The sequence below is a fragment of the Panulirus ornatus genome, chromosome 30 (genome assembly GCF_036320965.1).
Source record: "Panulirus ornatus isolate Po-2019 chromosome 30, ASM3632096v1, whole genome shotgun sequence".
Lineage (NCBI taxonomy): Eukaryota > Metazoa > Arthropoda > Malacostraca > Decapoda > Palinuridae > Panulirus > Panulirus ornatus.
Genome location: NC_092253.1, coordinates 8,245,391 through 8,262,500, shown reverse-complemented (window position 1 = coordinate 8,262,500; position 17,110 = coordinate 8,245,391). Strand labels below are relative to the sequence as shown.

Here is a 17,110-nt window from a genome sequence, read left to right as displayed (position 1 = left end):
CGTATGCATACTTGGATGATCCATTTCTGTGCCTAAAGGGGAAAAAAAATGTTATCCCTTATCAGCCCCCTTAATCCCCTTATCAGTCCCCTTAATCCCCTTATCAGTCCCCTTATCTTTTCAGTCCCCTCATCATCTTATCAGTCCCCTTAATCCCCTTATCAGTCCCCTTATCATCTTTTCAGTCCCCTTATCCCCTTATCAGTCCCCTTAATCCCCTTATCAGTCCCCTGATCAACTTATCAGTGGCCAACTCGTCAAGTTCTGGAGGGGTCTTCATGTATCCCAGCAACTGTGTCGCTTAGGTACAGTTGGCAACAACAGACCACCCCTCTCCTCCCTCCCCTCCCCTATCCCCTCCCCTCCTTTCCCTCCCTCCCTCCCTTTCCCCTTTTTCCCTTAGCACTTGTTGAGTGGGAGGGAAGGGGAATGGGGGAAGGGGGGGAAGAAGAGAAGAGAAGAAGGAAGGGGAGGTGTGTGTGTGTGGGTGGTGGTGTCCCCTCCCCCCCACCCACTCTCTCCCCTCCCCTCCCCTCCCCTCTCTGGCCGTCAGCGTATACACATCTGGCAACTGTCAATCCAGCTCGAGTGCAGCAGCAGCAGCTGTCGCGTTTCATTCATTGCCCACCCCCGTACACACTTGACGTGTGTTGTCTTCGTTGAGCGTGGCTGACTGCGACTGACCCCCCCCTCCCCCCTCCGCCTCCCCCTTAACGCCGGGTAGTACAGCCATCATCTCCCCTCCCACACCCTTACGCCGGGTAGTACAGCCATCATCTCCCCTCCCACACCCTTACGCCGGGTAGTACAGCCATCATCTCCCCTCCCACACCGTTACGCCGGGTAGTACAGCTAGCCTCCCTGCCTCCCTCACCTCATCCCCCTCCCACAGCCCCTCCCTCTCTTACGCTACGCAATTTTACCCCGCGTTCTACCGGTGGAAATGCGTATGTTATAGTAACGCCGTGGCCAGTGCTAAGAAATATATTTCCGCTGTGTTCTGAGTATATATATATCTATATATATATATATATATATATATATATATATATATATATACACATATATATATAAATTATTTTTTGTTAGTTATCTGTATACTTTTGAACCCATCTAATGGTTTCATAATCTTATATTATTTGATATATGTTGATGCGCGCTTATATGATGACGTCATAGTCACCCACCCTCTCAGGGGGAGAGATGATGTCATTAAGGACCCGTATAGGGGGGGAAGTTTATTACGTCATCGTTACTTTAATGGGGAGGGGGAGTGTGGGTTATTACAGTGGTTCCCTTGGGGGTGGCAGGGCTGATGAGCGGGGGATAATGGCGTCTGATTGGCCCTTAAGGGCTGGAAGCCTATTACGACCCTGAAAATGAGTTAAGGGGGTGGTTGATGACGTCATAGTATACCCTTTGAGGGAGGGGGGGTTGACGTCTCACTGACCTTAGGAGAGGGGGAGGGGGTGATGACGTCAGTGACCCGAGAGAGAGGGAGGGGGTTGATGATGTCACACTGACCCAGAGGGGGGGAGAAGGGGGTTGTGCTATAGGGTTGGTGACGTCACGGGCCAGAGAGGGTTGGTGACGTCACGGTTCATAGGCTTGGTGACGTCACGGGCATACCGTACGCAGGCGAGAATTTAGGTCACTTAAACCTTTGGCTTTTGACCTGTGGCCCTTAACTGCCCGGGGAGGTTAATGGGGCTTTTCTTCCACCACTTCAAGCCATTAGAGGAAGTAGATGATTGTTATACAAACACGTTACTCCAAGCAAAGCGATACAATATTAAATGCGTACAGAGTAAAAAATGATAAGAAATGCGTACAAAATAAAAAAAAATATATATAGAATGCGTACAAAGTAAAAAAATATATAGAATACGTACTAAGTAAAAATGGTAAATGCGTAGAATAAAAAGATATATAAAATGCGTACAAAGTAAAAAAGGTAAGAAATGCGTATAAAGTAAAATATAAGAAATGCGTACAAAGTAAAAAAATTGTAAGAAATGCGTACAAAGTAAAAAATTACATAGAATGCGTACAAAGTAAAAATGGTGAGAAATGCGTACGAAGTAGAAATGGTAAGAAATGCGTACATAGTAAAATATAAGAAATGCGTACAAAGTAAAAAATTATAAGAAATGCGTACAAAGTTCAAAAAATGATATAAAATGCGTACAAAAGTGTCATATCCGTGGCTTCGGCTGTCCACCAGGGAATTCATACGCACTTTTTAACTCATCCGTGCGTCCCTACGCTGAATACTGCGTCCACCTTGCGTCAACCTTTAATGAAAAAAATAAAGGTAAACATAATGGACGCGATTTGGTAAACATGTGATTATCCAAATGGCGTCCTAGCTACGTCTCTTCGTTGTATATCAACTGACTTGTATATTTCTCTCTTGTGTCTCCCCTGATGATGTGATTATTACACGAAAGTGCACTTGGGAACTAATCGTGTTTCATTTTCCCCGTGGACTCATAGGAATATATATATATATATATATATATATATATATATATATATATATATATATATATATATATATATATATATATATGTATATATATATATATATATATATATATATATATATATATATATATTTTTTTTTTTTTTTTTTTTTTTTTTTTTTTTTTTTTTTTTTTTTATACTTTGTCGCTGTCTCCCGCGTTTGCGAGGTAGCGCAAGGAAACAGACGAAAGAAATGGCCCAACCCCCCCCATACACATGCACATACACACATCCAGACACGCAAATATACATACCTACACAGCTTTCCATGGTTTACCCCAGACGCTTCACATGCCTTGCTTCAATCCACTGACAGCACGTCAACCCCTGTATACCACATGACTCCAATTCACTCTATTTCTTGCCCTCCTTTCACCCTCCTGCATGTTCAGGCCCCGATCACACAAAATCTTTTTCACTCCATCTTTCCACCTCCAATTTGGTCTCCCTCTTCTCCTCGTTCCCTCCACCTCCGACACATATATCCTCTTGGTCAATCTCTCCTCACTCATTCTCTCCATGTGCCCAAACCATTTCAAAACACCCTCTTCTGCTCTCTCGACCACGCTCTTTTTATTTCCACACATCTCTCTTACCCTTACGTTACTTACTCGATCAAACCACCTCACACCACACATTGTCCTCAAACATCTCATTTCCAGCACATCCATCCTCCTGCGCACATCTCTATCCATAGCCCACGCCTCGCAACCATACAGCATTGTTGGAACCACTATTCCCTCAAACATACCCATTTTTGCTTTCCGAGATAATGTTCTCGACTTCCACACATTTTTCAAGGCTCCCAAAATTTTCGCCCCCTCCCCCACCCTATGATCCACTTCCGCTTCCATGGTTCCATCCGCTGACAGATCCACTCCCAGATATCTAAAACACTTCACTTCCTCCAGTTTTTCTCCATTCAAACTCACCTCCCAATTGACTTGACCCTCACCCCTACTGTACCTAATAACCTTGCTCTTATTCACATTTACTCTCAACTTTCTTCTTCCACACACTTTACCAAACTCAGTCACCAGCTTCTGCAGTTTCTCACATGAATCAGCCACCAGCGCTGTATCATCAGCGAACAACAATTGACTCACTTCCCAAGCTCTCTCATCCCCAACAGACTTCATACTTGCCCCTCTTTCCAGGACTCTTGCATTTACCTCCTTTACAACCCCATCCATAAACAAATTAAACAACCATGGAGACATCACACACCCCTGCCGCAAACCTACATTCACTGAGAACCAATCACTTTCCTCTCTTCCTACACGTACACATGCCTTACATCCTCGATAAAAACTTTTCACTGCTTCTAACAACTTGCCTCCCACACCATATATTCTTAATACCTTCCACAGAGCATCTCTATCAACTCTATCATATGCCTTCTCCAGATCCATAAATGCTACATACAAATCCATTTGCTTTTCTAAGTATTTCTCACATACATTCTTCAAAGCAAACACCTGATCCACACATCCTCTACCACTTCTGAAACCGCACTGCTCTTCCCCAATCTGATGCTCTGTACATGCCTTCACCCTCTCAATCAATACCCTCCCATATAATTTACCAGGAATACTCAACAAACTTATACCTCTGTAATTTGAGCACTCACTCTTATCCCCTTTGCCTTTGTACAATGGCACTATATATATTTATATATATATATATATATATATATATATATATATATATATATATATATATATATTTATTTATTTATTTATTTTGCTTTGCCTCTCTCTCTCTCTCTCTCTCTCTCTCTCTCTCTCTCTCTCTCTCTCTCTCTCTCTCTCTCTCTCTCTCTCTCTCTCTCTCTCTCTCTCTATATATATATATATATATATATATATATATATCCCTCATACATTATCACTCTCATTTACTCGTGGAATAAATCTGGTTTGGTCTTTTATATCGTCATTTAAGTCCATTTTCAACCCGGTCCGCCCCCCTCCTCTCTCTCTCCTCCCCTCCTACATATGTGTCCCCAGGCCACTGTGGCAGCAGGTGTTCGGTAAACAGTAAGTAAGTAAGCCGTGTGGGCGCGTCTGAGCCGTATATATATATAATCGTGAGGAGTTAATCCGGTAAAAAGCAGGAATGGTTATGTATAATTCATTATGACCTCATCGTCGTCCCTTCCCCCCCCCCCAACCGATGACGTTCGGGGCGGGTAGGGTCACGTGACGCCCGTGACGTCACGCGGGAAGTTGAATCAGCGCCGTTTGAAGTGGGGTTGCGTACTGGACTTCCCGCTCCAGCTTCTTGTACGGATCGTACCCAGGCGACGTGATGGGTTTCGATGTTAATTAATTTGTTTATTAACTATCCAGTTAATTTGTTAATTGATTATCTAACACGTAGTGTATTCTATGACGTTGGGTTATGGAGGGGATAATAATGCGGGAAATCGGTAACGCGACCCGGGGTTAGGGCGGGCAGCGTGTGGCCAGCTGAAGGCGAGTCTGGCTGGCCGGGGCAGGAGGGAGCAACATGTCTCGTCATTACTAGGGATCACCCGCCTTGTGACGGATCAAGTGTCGCGCCCAGGCCCTCCGGGGCAAGAAGGGTGGAAGTGCAACGAGGAGAGAGAGAGAGAGAGAGAGAGAGGGATTAGGCAACGAACGATAAAGAGGGAAATAAAGAATGGAATAAGAGAGAGAGAGAGAGAGAGAGAGAGAGAGAGAGAGAGAGAGGAGTAAAAGACGCGTGAGCGACGCATCTTTTTTTTTCTTTTTGTTAAACCGTGACAGTTGTGAAACCCAAAACACTTGCCAGATGAGTGATGATCACGCTGCATGTGGGGGGGGCTCACAACACACACACACACACACACACACACACACACACACACACACACACAGGGCAGCAGGAGGATTAACAAGTCTTAACAACACAATGGAGCGAGCCTTCACCGTGACAACAACAACACTTCGTTCATCATCGCCTTTTGATTTTTATGGACTTACCAGCGCTCTCTCTTTTACCTAGTTCAGTTTATATCGTCCCTGATAATTACGGGTAGTACAAGGCGTCAGTTATTTTGTATAGGGCTTTTATTACAGGGAATATGGACGAGAGAGAGAGAGAGAGAGAGAGAGAGAGAGAGAGAGAGAGAGAGAGAGAGAGAGAGAGAGAGAGGTTATACAGAGAACATGGCGGAGGGAGAGAGCGAGCGCGGGGTTAGTATTATATGGCGCATCGTTCCCACAGAGTTTTTCTTCTTCTTCGTCATGGCGGTGACCATTTCTAACCTATTTTAAGGCTTGAGGAGGAGGAGGAAGAAAGAAGATTACAGGGAATTTCTCCCGCCCTCTCGTTGTTTCGTCTCGTTTTTTTTTTTTTCATCTTCCGCCACTACTTTGATGGCGGATGAAGGCGACGCCATACGCATCAGAATGCGCGAATTTTGAAGCGCGCGTCCTGCTGTCCTTCTCCCGGAGGGGGTGATATGTTATTGATCATTTCTACCGCTGTTTCGCCTACTTTTCCTATTCTTTGGCAATCCATCGTGCCAAGATGTGTATCTCTGACACGGCGGAGGACTTCCTAGAATACTATCACCGTCTTCAAAGGGAGGGCAGGCTTAAGCAAGGACAAGCCCAGATGGCAACGGCCGGCGCTACCCATCATACACATTCCGCGCCATCTTTGATCTTGCACGCCTCGTCCCGATCCACGGAGCGAGACTTCGAACGCCAGTGTTTACCTACCTACGCTCGCCTTTTACTCGCTGTGCCGGGGTTTTTTCCTTTCATTATGTTTCCACCGGCGTATATATATTTATATATTTTTAGGCCATTGTGTTCGATGTGCGGATCGTAAAGTCCTTGCTTGGTTATGCGTGGAGGCGAGCATGACACTCGCCAAAGTCGGTAGCGAGGAATACGAACGCCGCCATGCATGCCAAATACCCCCGGGTGAAACTTTGCCTATTTCCATAATAATCAAGTTTTGCGGAAGTATGTCGGTTCCCGTGAAGTTCCCTAGTGCACTACTACTCCAGCGCCCCCACACCACATCCCCACAGGCCCCCACGGCTGTAGCATCAGTATTTCTGACTAATTAGCGCACTTTGTAAACATCCAGACGACATTATACCAAAGGTCGGGACGACGACGATTTACGCGCTTTCCGCTGCTGCTGTTGTTGTTGTTGTTTTCTGGTCTCTTTTCCCCTCTGTTGTTATCTGGTTTACAAATGCCCCTCCACTATGTTTAGATCTGGTGTAAGAGATCTTACGGGGCGGAGGGGGTTTTGAGAGAGAGAGAGAGAGAGAGAGAGAGAGAGAGAGAGAGAGAGCTGCTGGTTCTTTGAGGTTAGGCTTTGAGAATTATGGGAGTTCGAGAGAGAGAGAGGTGAACATAACGTCAAAGGAAGTGGAGGTTTAGGATATTTAGGAAAAAAAATAGAGAGAGAGAGAGAGTGAGAGAGAGAGAGAGAGAGAGAGAGAGAGAGAGAGAGAGAGAGAGAGAGAGAGAGAGAGAGAGAGGACGCTGGGTCAGAATATTTCCCCGCCCGCTCTGTAGTTTACCCGCCTTTGATCTCTGGGCGGGAAAGGGCCAAGGGACCCGGAGTGTAAAGAATGACTCGGACGTTTTAAGACAGGGGGTCAAGATAACGTAATAAATGATATATATATATATTCAGGATAAAAGGGGAGGGAGATGGGGAGGTGATGGGGAGGGAGGGAGTTTTTTTTTAAAGAGAAGTAACGCTCTTTAGAGAAATTATATTAGGCTTAATGTACCGAGGGAGGGGGGTGGGGGGTCGAGGGTGGGGTTCGTTAAAAAGGGTTGGGGATGGGGGGGTTTTGGGGGAGGGGTGGCGGTTACTTTTGGGGGGGAGGTTAAAGAGGTCGAAGGATGGTTCTTTTTTTCTTTTCTTTTCTTTTTTTTTAACTTTACGAAGACGGAAGCTTAGACCAACCCACCCATGCGTGGTAAAGAGGAGAGATTAAAAGAGTAAAATAGATAGAAGGAAAAATGCTTAAGAGGAGGGAGGGAAGGAGGCCCCAGAAATAAAACAGGGTCGTGTGTGTGTGTGTTTGTGTGTGACGTAATACAGAGAATGCAAAAGGGGCGGGGCGGGGCGGGGTGGGGTTGGGTAGGGAGGAGTGGAAATAAATGAGCAGTCCAGAAAATGGAGGACATTAAACACAAGGTCTCAGAGGGGTGGAGGGGGGGCGTGTTAAGTAAGACGCTGGGGGAGGGGCGGTGTTGAGGAGGGGCGGGGCTGGATGGGGGGTCGTGTTGTTCACACGTCTTATTAAAACAGGGTCACAGTCGCGACAGGTCAGTCCGGGTGAGGTTAGGTCACACAGAGAGAGAGAGAGAGAGAGAGAGAGAGAGAGAGAGAGAGAGAGAGAGAGAGAGAGAGAGAGAGAGAGAGAGTGAATATAATTCTTCAAGATGGCGCCGGACACGCTCATAAAAATGGAGGGTAAACAGAAGATGGGATGTTGACGGGCGATAGTGAGATGATTATAGACGAGGGGATAATTACCTCGTGAGGGAGTTGTGAGTAGAGATAGATCGTGAGGGAGGAAAAGAGAGAGAGAGAGAGAGAGAGAGAGAGAGAGAGAGAGAGAGAGAGAGTGTGTGTGTGTGTGTGTGCTTTCAGGAAACCGTAGCATTTGGCGAACTCTCCGTCCGTAGCAGTGACGCGTAGTGTTCTTATAGTACCAGCCCAGGTGTTGGCCACACACACACACACACACACACACACACACACACACACACAGCGTTGCTGGCTATGAGTCACCACGGCCCAGCCCGGGGTCGCACCCGCGTGGGTTCGGATCCTGGGCGTGGCCGTCGGCCCACACCCAACCCAGGTGTTCATTATTGTTATTATTATTATTGATATTATCATTATTATTATCATCATTATTATTATTATTATTATTATTATTATCATTAATATTATTATTATTATTATTATTATTGTTATTATTATCATTATTATTATTATTATTATTATTATTATTATTGTCGTTGTTGTTGTTGTTTTTTCTTGTGTACGAAATCGTCACGTCCCCTATAGCACTCAACGCCAGTATTGGTTTTTCCTACTTCAGCCGCTGCCCGCCCCCTCGGTTGACTATAGTATAAAAGAAAATGGGGACTATGATATAGAAGAAAATGGAGAGTAGAGTATGAAAGAAAATGGGAATATGGATTGCGGCATGGATTGTAAGGAAGGGTGAACACCTGGGTTGGGTGTGGGCCGACTGCCACATGTAAGGGGGAGCGGGGCCCGGGGTTCGAACCCGGGCGGCGGGTCCATGATGACTCATGGCTATGTGTGTGTGTGTGTTTGTGTGTGTGTTTGTGTGTGTGTGTTTGTGTGTGTGTGTGTGTTTGTGTGTGTGTTTGTGTGTGTGTGTGGGGTCACCACACCCACCCGTAATGTAGATCTTAGTGACCAAAATGACGATCAATAAATCAACAGTCAAGTGTCATAATATTGTGTCAGGCGAGGGAGGCGGGAAGGGTGTGGTTGCCTTCCAATACATTGTAAGACATCTTGGCCTGTTGTACCCTGTGGTCTTCTCGACCAGCCGAGTCTTCCCTTATAACCTGGGGGGATAAGGGACTCTGGTCGAGTTGGCTGCTCGACCAGAGGCCCTACGTGTCCGAAAGCGTTGATCTCGGCTTCTGCTCTACCAGTACCCTACCCCCCACCACGCGTCCGAAGACGTAGAACTTGGCTTCTGCTCTACCAGTACCCCCCCCCCCACCAGGCGTCCGAAAACATCAGACCTCTCTACCTGATTTACGAGCGTCCCTTTGTCCGAAAGCGTCGGATCATGGCTTCCTCCGCGCGCTGGTCGACACACACACACACACACACACACACACACCTCCTACCCCCCCCCCCCCCCCCCCCGCCGCTGGGGCTCCCCCCCCCCGCGCCAGACACGTGTTTTGCATTTGTTTTAATGAGTCTTTCGCTCCTTTGTTCATCGGTCTGATATTCGGTAGAAGAGGAGGAGGAGAAACAACAACACACACACACACACACACACACACACACACACACACACACCTTTAAGGCAACTTTGAACCTTCAAGACTTGTGTGGGAGGAAGGTTGAAGTGGGGGGAGGTTAGACTTGCTGTGGTGGGCGGAGGCGCGCGTCAAGACTTGAAAAAAAAAAAGTAAACGTTTTTTTCAAGTCGTTGAACACGAACGTTTTTTTCCTCAAAGTCTTTGAACACGACGGTACGACACCCTTCCCCCCCCCCCTTCTCCATGGGTTATATATGTTGCTTGGATGTGGGCACCCCGCGCGACAGTCGGACCGACGCGTCGTGTGGAAAGGGGTTGAAATAAAGCGGTGCTCCAGCACACACACACACACACACACACACACGAGGTGCCAGGGTAATAGTGTATTAGGGCTGGTATGCTCAGCTTACCGGGTGACGTCACAGTAATGCCGGATAAACCAACCCCATTCCGTTTTTCTCCCCCCCCTCCCTCACCCTTTCCCCTCTCCTTCCCCTTCCCTTCATCTCCCGCCCTCCCCTCGTTTTCTCTCCCGTCACGTATACATCTGCTGACCCCTGTCTCTCTCTCTCTCTCTCTCTCTCTCTCTCTCTCTCTCTCTCTCTCTCTCTCTCTCTCTCTCTCACTACGACGGCGCTTCCTCAGCTGAGAGGCTGAGGTCGAGTGAATGAGTAAGTAACTGAGGAATTTTTTTTTTTTTTTCGGCCGTATGGGACTATCTGGCAACTCTCTGACGTCACGGCCCCGCGCGGCGTCCGCGCCCGTACTTTTATCAACAAACCGAGCTAAGTGCGTTAATATGTCCTCTTTCCGCGTAGTATCCCGTTCGTTTCGTGCGTATCGCTAATTCGTAGTTTTCGTATGACATTTTGCCGTATTTTTAAAAAGAGTTAAGGACCATTAAAACGACCGTAGTGGCGTTTAAAGCAACATAAACAACCCCCTCCTGGCTCCTCATCTCGCTGGGCAACGCCATCTCTGTTGTGATCGCTTAGACTCCGGTGAGTGATGACCGTTTTCTATGCCCCAGAATTGACAGGTAACTCTCCTAAGTGCATGTACAAGTGAGGTATTTTAGCTCCACAGCTTTTAATATGATCGGAGGAGCTTTCTTCTCTCATTATATCTTTTATCCAAAAGTTTATCTTGTTTTTTTTGCATACTTTGGAAGTGTATGTTGTTTTATATATGTACATAGACGTATTATATATACATATATATTTTGTGCATTATGTATTAGACATTATACATGTTGCTTTATTTATTACCCAAGTATGTATCTTGTCGCTGACATAATTGAGTATATTGAGTATATTTGGAAGTTTAATCCGTATTGGATGTTTATGCTGACACTCTGGCCACAGAACAACAGTTTACTGTACCTGCAATCCATCATACATGAGTATACATATCGTGTATACCCCGTCAGTGGCTTTATTATACTCATACGCTGTTATACGACAGTATACTCTTTGTGTATACCCCTTCATTGATCGTATTACACCCATACATTGTCATACAGCTGTATATTCTGTGTATACCGCTTCACTGACTTTACCCATACACTATCATACTGCATTATACTCTGAGTATACCTCATCAATGACTAGTATACCCTTACACTGTCGTAGGTCTTTTGTATATACTCCATCATTGACTTTACCCGTACACTGTCATACAGCAGTATACTCTGTGTATATCCCACCAGTAACCTCATACCCATACACCATTATACTACAGTATACTCTGAGTTTGTGTATATTCCACCATTAACTTTATACCCATACACCATTATACTACAGTATACTCTTGAGTATAACCCCCATCCGTGACCTGTCATACCCGTTATTCTTTATGATCACCGCCAGTATACCCCACTATAACCATGGTATACCACCTCCTCCCTCTTTCCCCAGAACACACTGGCGCAGCAGGCCAAGCGGGCCCTCTCCCGCATGGAATGTCGGCGCTACAAGGAGAGGAAGAAGGACGAGAAGCAGAAGATAAGAGTGAAGCTGAAGAAGAAGAAGAAGAAGACGAAGAAAAAGAAGAAGAAGAAGAAGAAGAAGACGAAGAACGCCACGGGTGAAGGAGGCAGCGAGGGAGGCGCCGGGAAAGCAGGGGAAGAAGAAGAGGAGGAGGAGGAGGAGGAAGAAGAAGAGGAAGAAGAGGAGGAGGAGGAGGAGGAAGAAGAAGAGGAAGAAGGCAGTCATGAGATCTCTGTCTTGTCTGAGGGACCAGAGGTGAGGCATGGGAGGGAAAGGCGGGAGGAGGGAGGGAGAGGAGTGGAGGGCTAGGGAGGGAGGTAAGTGAAGGGCTGGGGAGAGAGGGAGAGAAGTGGAGGGCTGGGGAAGGAGAGAGAGGAGTGGAGGGCTGGGGAGAGAGGTAAGTAGAGGGCTGGGGAGAGAGGGAGGGAAGTGGAGGGCTAGCGAGGGAGGGAGGAAAGGGGAGAGCTAGGGGAGGGAGGGAAGTGGAGTGCAGCGCCTGGTGAGTGAAGTAATGGGGAGGAGAATGGAAAGGCAGTGGGAAGGAAGGGAAAGGATGAAGGAGGGAAACGGAAGACTGGATGGGGGTGTTTGAAGGCTGTGGGGAGGAAGTATAGGGCTGGGGAGACAGATAGAAAGCTGGGGAGAGGAGTGGGGAGGGTTGTGGAAGACTGGAATAGGGAAATAGAAAGCCTGGGAAGGGAGGGAGGGAGGGTTGGAGAACGACCAGTGTCCAGGAAAGTGCCATGGTGTCATCCAGCACCTTTTGGAAAGGCTGCGCTTCTTGACGTAGCAGGGAAATGTAGGATCCTTTAGGGTGGGAAGTTCTCTGACGAGATTGTACTTCCTTCTCATTATTTGTGTGTGTGTGTGAGTGTGTGTTAGATGTATTTATCATTTGTTTACTTTTCATCACCCATTTGTGTATTATTGATCAATTTTGTTTATTTATTTACATCCTTTGATGTATTTATATATTGTTTACCATCATTTGTGGTTGGGTTATGATTTACCAGATACCCTTATGAACCACCTTCTACTTATATTCTGTGTTCTACCTGCACACTTAACACTTTATCACTTAACCACGAGCATTTGTGTCAGCTGCTCTCCTATATTTCCTATACGTGATATAAAACTTATAAATTATTATAGTTGTTTCCTCTGACTCGACACCCATCACTTGGGTCCTTTTCTCACTATTTTCCTTTTTTTTTTTTTACTCAGTTTTGTTTTACTGTCTTTTCTTCCCCAGAGAGAACACTTTCCCTCACCTCCCACTATCCACATCCAGTCCCCCCCACTAGACCTTTTCCATGTTTTACCCCGGACGCTTCACATACCCTGGTTCAGTCCATTCGACAGCGCGTTGACCCCGGTATAGCACATTGGTTCATTTCATTCCATCCTATGCACGCCATTCACCCTCCTGCATATTCAGGGTCCCGATTGCTATAAAAGATCTTTTTCACTCCATCCTTCCATTTCCTATTTGGTCTTGTATGGGGGGGAGTTACTCGCCTTGTATGGGGGGGGGGGAAGTTCCTCGCCTCGTATGGAGGGGTGGAGTTCCTCGCCTCGTCTGGAGGGGAGAGTTCCTCGCCTCGTCTGGAGGGGGAGTTAACCCACGACCTTCTGCCACTGCTGCAGGTGTGTGTGGTGTGCCTGGAGGAGTACCGTCCCCACCAGGAGCTGCGTGTCCTCCCCTGCAAGCATGAGTTCCACCGCGCCTGCGTCGACCCCTGGCTCCTCCAGCACCGCACCTGCCCCCTCTGTAACTACAATATCATCGGTGAGTGACCATACACACCCTCCAGGAGCTGTTCTGGGTCATCGTAGGTCATGCTAGGGTTATCTCGGGTCATTGTAGGTCATGCTGGGTTATCTCGGGTCATTGTAGGTCATGCTGGGTTATCTTAGGTCATTGTAGGTCATGCTGGGTTATCTTAGGTCATTGTAGGTCATGCTGGGGTTATCTTAGGTCACTGTACATCATGCTGGGGTTATCTTAGGTCATTGTAGGTCATGCTGGGTTATCTTAGGTCATTGTAGGTCATGCTGGGTTATCTTAGGTCATTGTAGGTCATGCTGGGGTTATCTTAGGTCATTGTAGGTCATGCTGGGTTATCTTAGGTCATTGTAGGTCATGCTGGGTTATCTTAGGTCGTTATAGGTCATGCTTGGGTTATCTTAGGTCATTGTAGGTCATGCTGGGGTTATCTTAGGTCACTGTACATCATGCTGGGGTTATCTTAGGTCATTGTAGGTCATGCTGGGTTATCTTAGGTCATTGTAGGTCATGCTGGGGTTATCTTAGGTCATTGTAGGTCATGCTGGGGTTATCTTAGGTCATTGTAGGTCATGCTGGGTTATCTTAGGTCGTTGTAGGTCATGCTTGGGTTATCTTAGGTCATTGTAGGTCAGGCTGGGTTTATCTGAGGTCATTGTAGGTCATGCTGGGGTTATCTTAGGTCATTGTAGGTCATGCTGGGGTTATCTTAGGTCACTGTACATCATGCTAGGGTTATCTGAGGTCATTGTAGGTCATGCTGGGTTATCTTAGGTCACGCTGGGTCATCTCAGGTCATCCTTGGTCACCATGGGTTATCCTGTGTTATCTTTAATCATGTTAGGGGTACCTCAGGTCATTCATAATGTATTTTAGGTCTTTTGGGTGCTGAATGAATAGATAAGACAATGTGTATTCCTTATCAATTTTTTTTTTCTTTATCATTGGCTCCATTAAGGTGAGGGTGTGTGTCTGATAATGGAGTGTGGAAGTGTTGTGGTTGAGGTACTGTTTTGACTAGAACAGCTTAGCTGAGGTACTGTTATCCGATATCATTATCAGTTCATCGTCCAGGGTGAACGTGAGCTCATAGCAGGTTGGACCGGGGTCATACCTGGTGTTAGGTCATACCAGGTTGGACCGGGGTCCATAGCAGGTTGGACCGGGGTCATTCCTGGTGTAATGACTAATTTTCCTGTATTGTTCTTGGTTACAGAGGGTTGTTACGAGAGTCCCCCAGCCACCTGTACCTCGGGCGCTTCCCTGACCCCCGCCGCCCACCTGTACAGCGCCCCCGCCCACGCCCAGTACTTGTTGGCGCCCTCTAGTCCCGCCCACACCTGCGGCCACCCCGGGTGCACGGTACACGCCGGCCTGGGGGGCACTATCCAGGGCTACGCCGGCCTGGGGTACAGCCCGCTGCCCCCGGGCTACATCAGCCCGCCCCCGGGTTACACCAGTCCTACCCTAGGGTACGCCAGCCCGGACCCGGGATATACGGGTATGGTTAGCGGGTACGCAAGCCCGGCCGTGGGCTACGCCAGCCCAGCGGCCGGGTTCAACACCCCCACCAGCGGTTACATGAGTCCCGCCCCAGGGGTGTTCCCGGTGGCCCGGGGTGGGTACGCCAGCCCCCACGGGGCTTACCACGCCACCGTGGGCGGGTACGGTGGCTCAGGCAGCGGGTACGGCGCCCCGGTGAGCGGGTATGGCGTGGCGCCCATGTGCGGTGGCTACGGAGCGGGTGGCGCGGGCACGAGCTGCGGGTTTGGGTGCGCGGGTTCGTGTCATCACGACGCTTCTCACTTGCACGACGCCTGCCTCATGTACCCGCCCGTGCCCACCACCACCCACCCGCCGCGGTGTACGCACACCCACGCCCACCCACCCCACACCCACTCGGCCCACCCGCAGCCCCCGGGGTCCAGCAGTGAGGAAGCTGAACACCAAATTGTGGTAAGTCTCGCCTGCGTCTCCTTCGCACCAATGGCCAGTTCGACCAGTCGTTCTCTGAGGTTCAATTGGCCAATTCATTTCCACCAGTAATGATGGTTTATCTCGGGAGTCTATTATCTCTAGTGTTGACCCCTGAGGTTGAGTTGATGGTGGAGGATGGAAGGGATTGAGATGGATATATATGAAGATCGAGTGGTAGCACGGCGCTGCTGGTGTCCGCAAACCAACACGTCCTCTCCCGGATCTCTCTCTCTCTCTCTCTCTCTCTCTCTCTCTCTCTCTCTCTCTCTCTCTCTCTCTCTCTCTCTCTCTCTCTCTCTCTCTCTCTCTCTCTATGACCCGTGGGGAAAACCAGAGCAACGTAATGAGGTGCACGTAATCGTGTTCATTTCTGCCGAACGAGAATGGTAGCGTCATGTGAGTCGAGCCGAGGCGGAGAGTGTGAGGGAGGGAAGGAAGTGGTGGTATTATCCATGATCTCTTTCCGCGAGGCGCTTTCTCTTGTCGGCCCGAGGCTGCGCCACTTCCATTGACCGAGTAACGTGGACTTCTTTGGAATGAAGCAACGTTCCTTAGACGCGACTGTCCTCCAGTGATGTTCGCCGAAGGTGACTTCATTCGTGACATAAGCCCAGGGCAAGGGGAGCACAGTGCGAGACCAAATTGGAGGTGGAAGGATGGAGTGGAAAAAGATTTTGAGTGATCGAGGCCTGAACATGCAGGAGGGTGAAAGGCGTGCAAGGAATAGAGTGATTTGGAACGGTGTGGTATACCGGGGTCGACGTGCTGTCAGTGGATTGAACCAGGGCATGTGGAACGTATGGGGTGAACCATGGAAAGTTTTTGTAGGGCCTGGATGTGGAAAGGGGGCTGTGAATTCACTGCATTATTAGATGACAGCTAGAGACTGAGTGTGAACGAATGGGGCCTTTGTTGTCTTTTCCTAGCGCTACCTCGCCCGTGCGCGGGGGGAGAGGGGGTGCCATTCCATGTGTGGCGGGGTGGCGTCGGAAATGGATGAAGGCAGCAAGCATGAATATGTACATGTGTATACATGTATATGTCTGTGTATGTATATGTGCGTGTGTGGGCCTGTGTGTAGGTGGGTTGGGCCATTCTTTCGGCTGTTTCCTTGCGCTACCTCCCTAACGCGGGAGACAGCGACAAAGTATAATATATATATATATATATATATATATATATATATATATATATATATATATATATATATATATATATATACCACATAACCCTCTAACAGACAGGGTTCGAACCCAGGGTCTTTTGCGTAGTAGGCGGGATCGCAACCGGTTGGCTATGATCGCCCGTAATAGGGAAATGACTATTCGATCACTAATTAATCGTCTACCCTTCGTCTCATAGCCTAGCGGTAGCGCTCCCGCCTCTCATGCATAAGGTCTTGGGTTCGAACCCGTTTAAGGGTTATGTGATATAAGGATATGTATATATATATATATATATATATACACACACACACACACACACATTTTGCGAGGCTGTATCGGGAGTTGGGTGAATGTAGAGTCAAGTTAAAGAACTTTAAACACTTATAAAGATCTTTCCAATTCCCTGTTACTGGAAGCATCGCACCCTGGGTCAACAGAAGCCTTTGAAAAAAGATTAAAAGAATAGTAGTTCTGGGTAACCTCTCGTTACAGATTTGACCTGGGTATTGTTGTGCTCATTATTATGTTCACCAAGAGGAAAAGGAACCCTAGCAGTTAATTAGATACTAGATGCAGATAAAAAGGATCCGTAGACCCCCATGTAACCCCCCCATAGGTACATTTAGATTGTAGACG

The 17,110-nt window shown here is 47.6% G+C and overlaps 1 protein-coding gene across 1 annotated transcript in view; it reads left to right on the top strand.

Moving 5' to 3' along the window:
- Positions 1-17,110, top strand: part of LOC139758381 (uncharacterized) — a 157,143-nt gene that overhangs the window by 123,602 nt on the left and 16,431 nt on the right. Inside the window, exons 5-7 of the mRNA XM_071679695.1 lie at positions 11,474-11,800; positions 13,193-13,334; positions 14,548-15,287. Coding sequence (XP_071535796.1) covers positions 11,474-11,800; positions 13,193-13,334; positions 14,548-15,287 — 1,209 coding nt within the window. The remainder of the gene's footprint in view (positions 1-11,473; positions 11,801-13,192; positions 13,335-14,547; positions 15,288-17,110) is intronic.